General features: G+C 35.4%; 1 protein-coding gene across 3 annotated transcripts in view; it reads left to right on the top strand.

Moving 5' to 3' along the window:
- The first annotated feature begins 639 nt into the window (after window positions 1-639).
- LOC107701142 (homeodomain-interacting protein kinase 3-like) overlaps window positions 640-9714 on the top strand; it is a 20458-nt gene continuing 11383 nt past the window's right edge. For 2 of the 3 annotated variants that reach the window (XM_016503105.1, XM_016503095.1), the window contains exons 1-6: window positions 644-1928; window positions 6748-6867; window positions 7017-7103; window positions 8751-8935; window positions 9021-9183; window positions 9281-9404. In XM_016503105.1, coding sequence (XP_016358591.1) covers window positions 1587-1928; window positions 6748-6867; window positions 7017-7103; window positions 8751-8935; window positions 9021-9183; window positions 9281-9404 — 1021 coding nt within the window. In that variant the 5' untranslated portion in view covers window positions 644-1586. Of the gene's footprint in view, window positions 1929-6747; window positions 6868-7016; window positions 7104-8750; window positions 8936-9020; window positions 9184-9280; window positions 9405-9714 lie in introns of all 3 variants that reach the window. The other variant, XM_016503113.1, reaches the window with a different exon arrangement.

Genomic DNA, 9714 nt, shown 5'->3' with positions numbered 1-9714 from the left:
TATAGCGAATAAACTGTGATAATGTGAGAAATGTTGAAGGTGTCTGAATAAATTTTGGTTTGATTGTATCTATTTGATAAATTAAGTTAACCAACTAACATTATACATACTATTTTGGTTTCTGTACCCAATATTTAAAAAATGTACAAATGCAATAAAAAATATTGGTATCGGTACTCTGTATCGGCAAGTACAAAAATAAAGGTATCGGGCGAGTACTGGAAAAAGTGGTATCGGTGCATCCCTAATAATAATGTGTTACTGTTACTATATATTACTTAAATATATTTTATAATAAACATAATCTTGCAGATTCTGTCTGGGCCTAGCTATATTAAATTATTTTTATTTCAAATATATTAATATTAGTCATTATTATAATGAAAACAATATTAATCTCAGTAAAATAATAATAATTATTACTATTATTATATGTATTTTTATAAGAAATAACCCTGTAGATTCTGTCTGGGCCTAGCTGTATTAAATTAAATTTAATTAAATGCATTTTTTATTATTATTATTATTATTATTATTATTTAAATACATTTAGCAAAAATAATAATTGTTGTTTATTAATAATAATAATAATAATAATAATAATAATAATAGTCATTCTTGTTGTTTGGATATTCCATTAATACACATGAAAGGTACTTACTTTTTTTTTCCCAACAGTAAACAATTAAACTTTGCGTCACACCCAAAACCTTACAAGATTATTGCATTTTTTTCTTATTCGCTTTGCATTTAAAATACTGTACAGCAGTCCCTTCCACTGATAGCTGCACAAACGCACCTAGCATTGCACTGTGTAGACCATCCCAGCACTGTTGTTTGTTTGACTCTCTGACGACGCGTCATTCTGTGTGTGCAAATAATGGGTTGAGCAGCTTAAAATGAATCTCAGCATTTGCTGCTGCAACACCTTTGACTAGGAAGACTAAAGACGGCGTAATTGTATAGACAAAAAATGCAATAAAGAAAAACCTGTAACTTAATTTCAAAACCTCGAATTTAAAAGGCAGTATCACATAGCCAAGCCATTAGTGAATTATTCACAACGGCTCTTGTTACCACACAGATAGGGTGCTGTTGGTAGTTACAGCTGCTTACTAGTGACCTGCATGACATATTCTTGTATCAATAGCTTTGACAACAGTTACTGTTTTAACTGTGTATCCTTTAGGTGCTACATGTGTGAAGCTCGGACATACAGCAGAGCTTTAGTGCCCCAGGAGTTTGCTCTGTGGTTGATTATTAATGGTGACCAGGGTTAATTGTGTGTCATCAGACTCCTCCTCTGTCATCACCCAGTTTTGGTGTTTAGATCCGTCCTCATATGTCGCTAGGCAGCCAGCATTTTCCCTCCGGTTGTCACGGTAGCAGATGTGTATGGGCCCATTGACGTCAAAGCCCAGGTCCAACAGCAGACTCATGCTTCATCAGACCAGGGATGCTGCGTCATTAGGCTCAGGATCATATCAATATGGACGTGAAACATGACTCTTGAGCTTAAGTGAGCATGAGATGAGTCTTACATAGGTGTCTCAAACCCAAACTACTGTGTCATAAAACCATATTAAATGTTACATTTAACATTAGATGATGTGTTTAAATCATCTTGGTATTATCATAATGATTTGTTTGATTCATATTGTAGCGTTTTGCTAATCCAAACAAAGGCTTGTTCATCCTTCTCTGGAGCTTTCGTAATGAAGTTTCCCACTGCTTTTCAATCAACAGCCTGTTGTCAAGGTAACCACTCCATTAATTCTCATCCTTTCCTGATAATGTGTTCCAGGGCTCCAGAGATCATCCTGGGCTTACCCTTCTGTGAGGCCATAGACATGTGGTCACTGGGCTGCGTCATCGCTGAGCTCTTCTTGGGCTGGCCGCTTTATCCAGGAGCACTGGAGTATGACCAGGTAAGATCAGCCAGTGATCTCGGATAATGACCCACTTTGTTGCGTCGGGGCGACACTAATGGGCAGCATTTTGGAGGATGACATCATTTGCTATTTTTCAGAGCAAGTCTTTGTGATGAGTTTCTTCTCATCGTTAGTAGCAGCAGGATTGTGCAAAACTATGCATTTTCAAAATCTTGAATTCAGCATCTTAACACAAGTCGTGTTGCAAAGCTCAAACTGTAAAACAGGTAATGCACAGCATGCTAGTTAGAGATTGACCAATAGTGGGTTTTGGACAGCTGAGTTTATCTAGATTATTTTTTTTCTAGTAACCGCCTCAGAAAATTATTTCATAAAATTGTAAAAAAAAAAATATATATATATATATATATGTGGGATAAAATTAACTTTATTATTTCTTACATCTATCTTAAACAAAATAGTGAACTAAATATAAAAAAATGACAACAACTGGGTATTATTCGATCTGCGGGGCATTTTTACGAGTACGAGTACAGGAGCTCAGTATCGGGCCCGATACCGGTACCGGTATCGGTGCATCCCTACTAAATACTATATTATATTATATTATTAGTTTACATATTACTTATTTCCTTATATAATGAATTTATTTTAATATATAATAATGAATGAAAAGAAATCTTAAAAAAAAAATTTATAATAAGCTAAAATAAAACCAAAATGTCTTTTTGTTTTATTAGTCCAGGATGATCTCTTAAAATAAAATATATAATTTAATGTTATAATATATATGTATATATATGTGTGTGTGTGTGTGTGTGTATGAATATATATATATATATATATATATATATATATATATGGAAATAAGTAATATGTAAACTAATAATATAATTTATTATTTAGAATCTAGATATACCTAGTTGACAATTGTGAATCTTGGTGCAGGTAGATAACTTAGTGAATTTATGCTAATTTAAATGCACATTTTTTTTATTAAACAATCTGGCTAGTATTTTTAGCCATCAGTAACAGTGTATTGTGGTATTTAATAGATTTCTCCACCAACAATTGCAAAATATGCACCAAAAAAAACAAAAAAGTCTGCAGATTCTGTAATGGACTAGTTTTATTTATCAGGTTTGTAAACTCAATACTTAAAGCGAATTTCTTCACATAACATGACAGATGACTCACACATATGAAAAAAGTGTGAGCGCGTTTACCATCATGGACCAGTGCTGCCGATAAACGAGATGTCTGAGGTGGTGTAAATGGCGCGTATGACAGTAGCAAAACTAGCCGGCTATGTCAGAATAGGCTGGTTTGGGTTTGCTGACCACAGACTCCGGGCCGCCTACCTGTGCCAGCAATGGGTCCAGTTCCACTCCACACAGCAGAATGTATTTATAACCGAAAGCCCCACTGACGCATACATACTCTCTCTGCACTATCAGCCGGTTCTCACTTCAGCGCGCTCTCTGTGTTTGTGCAGCGCTTTGGCAACCCGATCATGTCACTCTAACACCCCTAAGATGCCATAAACACTGCTTGTTTAACACGGCGGTGTTGAGCCTCAGTGCTTGTAAAAGGAGAGGTGGCGTCATAGTCGAGAGAGGAAGAGACGGAGAGGAATGAGAGCAAGCAGCCAAAGAGGGCTTTGTAGTGGCTTGTGTTTTCACTGGTAGAGGCCCACTATGACACAGTCTTTCTGAGAAGCAACAGATGCACGCTTGAAGGCAAACGTCTGCAGAGTTCACTGACCAGTAATGCTTGGTTTCCCAAGGCAACAAGAACAATGGTGTTTTTACACGGAGACTCATGCATTGGTGGGGTCGAACTGCTCCTGCCTTCCCTAAAAAGACAGCGCTGTTGTTAACCAAACACTGTTTAATGCCTTTGTCCTGTTATTTGCGTTATTAAGTCATTGCTTGTATTTATAAAAGGATGCTATGGCAAACAAATCACAACACTCAAGCAGCTGATTAGATTTTTTATTCTTAATTTAAGTCATAGGTAGATAAAAAAGGAGAAATGTAGTGTAATGGTTAAAGATCTGAGGTGATAACCAAAGGGTCTGTAACTACGAACCAAAGTCCAGTTAGACAAGTTATTGAAATCTATTAAAATGAAAAACAAGGCTGTCTTAAGGTCATTGATCATTTCTGGATATGCGTTTTCTGTGTTTTGTTGATTGAATAATCAAAACCGAGGGCAATATTTGTCACCTGAATTGATTTTTACAGACAGTTTTATTATCTAACTGTAAACACAGTGTGTGTTGTTGTCTATTTATTTTAAATCCTTTTTTAAATGCAGGTTTTGTCTATTTATTTGTATCAATGTTTCAATTATTTGAATCAAATTCTCTATGTGAGCTATTATGGCTGATAAAAATAAAATGAAATCTATATCAATTAACTATGAACAGTGCACAAGATACACTACCTTTCAAAAGTTTGGGTTATGTTAGATTGTTCTTTTTGAAAAAAAAGTCTTATATAGGCCTAACTGTTTTCTATTTCAATGTCTTAATGTTCAAAGTTACAACGTTCAAAGTCCACTTCAAAAGGAGATATTTTATTTAACAGAAACCACTTTTCAAAAACTACAACAAACGACTCGTTTGGACTACAACGCATATTTTCCGGGATTTGTGATATCACAAATATCGACGAATGAGACTAGACCTGGTTGAGCTGCACTAGAGAAGGCAACGAGTGTTATCACTATGTCGGAGACACGTTAGCTTTCCCAAGGCAGATGAACTTTAAAGTGGTTACAATCATCCGGGTTTAAATCCTGCTCAAATTGATTTGATATTGACGCAATATTTACACTGAAGCTCGCAGGTGGCTATGGTAAGGGGCGTGACATTTCCTGACCAGGTGCCAATCACAACACACCCTGGCCCAGCTAACCAATCACAGCACGTTTCGTATTTCAGAAGGCGGGCCTTCATTTGATACAGGAACTATTCGAGCCGTTCGTGCCAGACTGGTGAGAGAGGTGTTGCAATAATGTAAAATATATGAAAAATAATGTGTTTTTCGAACAACCTAGTATGAGAGCCTGTTCTAGTACACCCCCAAAACAAAATCAAGACTTTGTAAAAGAACATAATAGGACCCCTTTAAGTGTACGTAAACAGTTGGGAGAATATCAGATGTGTATCAGTAAATTGCATTCGTGCATTCAGTTTTAAAGGGACAGCGGTCTAATTTAGTTACTATTGTTTGTCATTAATGTTAATCATCAACAAAAGAAAGAGAAAATCACTCACTGCTCTTGACTGAATGGCTTTAGTAGCCCTAATAAGGATTAATCTAAATGTATTTATATAAATATAAATGTCTGCTTGAAAGAATGTGGTAAGCAAGTTGTTATAAAGAACGCATCTTATTTAACCATTGGCATTTCAGTGAAAGCAGGACCATGTTCTTGTTTCTTTATGAGAAGTGATTTTATTTCATTTTAATACAAAGGCATGGTCTATGTCACAGCAGTTAAATCTGTGTCTATCATGATAAAACCTTAAAATCAAACCTATATAATGAGTTTGGACATTTTAGAGAAATGCTTAAATGCATTACACCGTAACTAAACCCATTAGATTTAGTCAACTAAAACAAAAACAATTCAGATGACAAATATAAATATTAGTTTTAGTCAAAAGACTATGACTAAGACTAAATCAAAATTTGCTGTCAAAATTAACAGTTTCTGTTTCTGTTCAGTGTTCGAAAGCAAATACTGGTCCGAATTGACAGCTACATGTCAGCTATGAACAGCTCAGAGATGCTAGCCTGATACTAAACCCCTAAGTCTAGAATAATATGAAATATATTAAATGTTAAATGGGGGGCATTTCTACACCCAAGTTGTACATTTTTGGAGCATTTTCGTCACTTTCAGGATGATTTTTGTCATTTCCAGTGGCATTTTCCCTGATCCATGGTTCATTTCTGATGTAGTTGTCATTCGCTTCAAATTAAACATGGCGTTTCCTGACTAAGGTGAACTGTGCCCTTAAGCGAGACACTTGAACCCAAGTTGCTTTATGGAAACTGTCCATGTAATGAGGTGGACTATAAATTGATCTGGATTAAAAACATCAGCCAAATGGTAAACAACACATTTTGCCCAGAGTTGGCTTGACTGTTCGGTGTGAGAGGATTGACATCTGTTGTGGGCACAAAGAGTGGCCAGCATCTTGACTTGGCATCTTAACAAAGCCTTGAGTAGCGGCAGACCCCATACTGTGCTCTGTATTAAGAGTGAAACACTGGGCTTTCCAAGCCTAGCTGTCATGAAACTCAACTCAGGGCTTGAAATAACAACTGAAGTTATTTGCTTATTTTTATCTCTCTTTTTTGTGCATATTGTAGCAGTTTTTGCTGATTCATGTTGATTGATATCACTGTGTGGTTTGTAGCTTCTTGAAAACTTTTTTTTTTTTCTTTTCTTTTTTTCAACCTGAAGATGCACAATCACTGGTGACGTCAATGAATATTTGTTGCCTACAAATAAATTCAAGCCATTTTTATCTTTAGTAAGCACTAGGGTTATGGTACGAATGTACTTGTCAAGACAAAACCTTTCTGAATGGTTCATTGGTATTTTGGCACAGTTGTCCTGCTGCATACCACTTATAGGGACCTGCCTATTCTAGACCAGTCTTATCTCGCATTACTTCCTCTTGGAATAGTGGAAAAGTACTACACACGTTACCATCTTGTGGCATGCTTTGTGAATCACTCAAGAGATTCTTGTCAAGAATGGATGGATTTAGCTTTACTTGTCTTATCAGAAATGACAATGTTGAGATCCACTAATACTATAAACATCTCTGCAGATTCGTTACATCTCTCAAACTCAAGGGTTGCCAGGAGAGCAGCTTCTGAACGTGGGGACGAAGACGGCCCGATTCTTCATCAAGGAGTCTGATTCACCATACAGAGACTGGAGACTGAAGGCAAGGGTCCATTTCTCATCCACTTAACCAGACATTGCTGTCATAAACTTACAGCATAGCTCTCTGGATCGAGTTACTGTCTGCTCCACATAAAGTTTTGAGGTAAAGTTCTTATGTAATGACTCCAAATGTGCTTCCTGTTTCTGCAGACGACTGAAGAACATGAGACAGAAACGGGACTGAAGTCCAAAGAGGCGAGGAAGTACATTTTCAGCTGTCTACATGACATTGGACATGTACGTTTTTGCTTGCAAATCATCATGAGGGGAAAAAAATGTTGAGAAATTGAGATTATTATTATTATTATTGCTGCTGCTGCTGTTATTACGATATAGCATTAATATTAATAACTATTAATAATAATAATGATTATATTAATGATGCTATATATAATAGTTAACAATAATAATAATATTAATGACATGCATTAATAATATTAACACTTATTATTATAGAGAATAATAATGATTCTAATTATAAATAATATATGGTTATATTATAATATAATATTTTTGATTATATTTATTAATGTTATTTTTATTATAATAATAATTATTATTAATAATAACAATATTAACTTTTTTTGGTAAAAAATTATCCAAAATAAATTTTTAAACGAGTACATAACCAGCCAGTGTTCAAAGCTATCGCCTTTAGCTTGATTCACAACGGTACGCTTTTAATAAAGTTTTCTAATTTGAGTGGTATAGGTAGGTTTTCGTGGGAAATAAGAGCATGGCGCTGCGTCATTATGTCATGTCTGAAAACATAAAGAAGTTGTCCCAGCTAGTATGCTATATCACACGTGAGGATGCTGCAGGTGACGGATCGTTTAAAGCCTTTTCTCACAGCAGCTGGAATAAATGGCGGATTGTAGTCCAGAAAGGTCAAAACGACAATCATCAGTGACTTGAGATTCACCCGTAGTCAAAGCCAAAAAAATTCGTACTGAGAAGTGGCTACAGAAAAATATAATGACTGAAATTAGATTATATTCCAGTTTTAAATGTGCATCTGATTAGATACGTGGGATTACTCTGTACTAAAAAATATTTATTTCAAAGAGAACGAGTTGTAAGGAACTTTAATTTGCTTTTTGGGTTAGAACAATTTCTTTATATGAAATTTGAATGGTATGGCAATTAGAGATTAGACTGTACAGAAATTGAAATCTACAGGTAACGCTAATACACACTAAATACACGCACTCACGCAATGCTCATGCAACGTCAACAATTTGAAAACGAAGTATAACAAAAATAATAATTGGCACCGCAAGATGTGATATGAGCTAACTGATCATTAGATTTAATCACCATTGATAGCGCAATTTATTGTAATGTTTTTTTCCTCAGTTGATCAGAACAAAAGTGGCAGTTGGGACTTGCTTGTTCAGATGACATTCTCCAGTGAAAACTCTTATTTGGGTCATACTTTAAAGATGTAGAATCTGTGAATACAAAGTGCAGTATCTGCAGACTGACAGCCACATTAAATTCATCCGCGCTGGAGCCGTGCCGGTGCACAACCCACGCAAGGAAGATAATTCCGCAAATAGCTGCAATTGAAGGTTTTCGAACAGAGATGGCGACAAAGAGGCAAAACTTACGGACTGACGCTTTAATGATAATTTATATACAATAATATAATTATATTGTGAATACAGTATTGTTTTATATTGTGTGTATATAAAATAATGATATGTTGTTGTTATATTATTATTGTTATAACTATGTAAATACTATTATATAAAAAATAATGATATTAATAAAAACAAACAATAATAATAATTGTAATTTATTGATATTATTTTGTTGTTTTATGCAGTAATAATATTAATAATGATAATAATTGTATTTTTTATTTGTGTATTCATTTATCAGGTGAATCTAATGCTCAACATGGAGGGCTGTGACCAGTTGGCGGAGAAAGCTGACAGGAGAGAATTCGTGGACTTGTTAAAGATGATGCTGATGATTGATGCCGATCAGAGAATCGCCCCTTCAGATGCACTTACCCACCCTTTTGTCACTATGCAGCACCTGATGGATTTCCCCCATTGCAATCAGTATGTCCAGACATTTTTAATGCCAGTTTCACTGACTGTTTTGTCTATTATGTGTGGTCATTCTCAAGGAATGTGTCTCCAATAGTGTCCAGTCTTGTTTCCACATCATGGACGTGTGTCACACAAGAACCAGCATGTACAATACTCTCAACCGCAACAAAGCACCCCCACTTATGAAGCCTGTGACGCTTCCAAGTGCTCCAAATATCACTGTCGCCTTCAACAAAATGCTGTCTGTCCACTCTCAGGTAAAAGCGCACACTCTGAAAAGACTTGGGGTTTAAGTGCAAGCAAGAAGACAACAGATTGTTCCTGATCGTTGATCTATTTACCTTTCCATTTTAGACCCTGGCGCCATCTGCTCCACCTGTGGTGCATCCAGGAATTCCCATCCAGACAGGAAGCGCCCAGTTTGGGTGTAACGATTCCTTTCAGCAGGCGCTCATTCTATGCCCTCCTGCTCTTCAAGGTAATGGGATGTGCATAATAATTTGAACTAGGGCTGCATGATTTAGGGAAAAAAAATTGTATTGGAATTTTTCTAAAAATTGCAATTTAGAATGTTATTTAAAAAAAAAAAGTTTGTTGTACTTTGTAGGGCTGCACAATTTGGCCTAAGACTTTGATTATGTAAGTCGATTTGATTATATTTCTAAAAATATAGTGATTACGATTTAAAATGTGATTTAAAAAAAAAAGTTTGTATTTTGTAGGGCTGCACAATTTGGCCTAAAACTTTGTGTGATATATATATATATATATATATATATATATATACA

This window comes from Sinocyclocheilus anshuiensis, unplaced genomic scaffold, assembly GCF_001515605.1.
Source record: "Sinocyclocheilus anshuiensis isolate Anshui unplaced genomic scaffold, SAMN03320099.WGS_v1.1 scaffold1423, whole genome shotgun sequence".
NCBI classification, from domain to species: domain Eukaryota; kingdom Metazoa; phylum Chordata; class Actinopteri; order Cypriniformes; family Cyprinidae; genus Sinocyclocheilus; species Sinocyclocheilus anshuiensis.
This window is presented reverse-complemented; position numbering and strand designations above follow the sequence as displayed.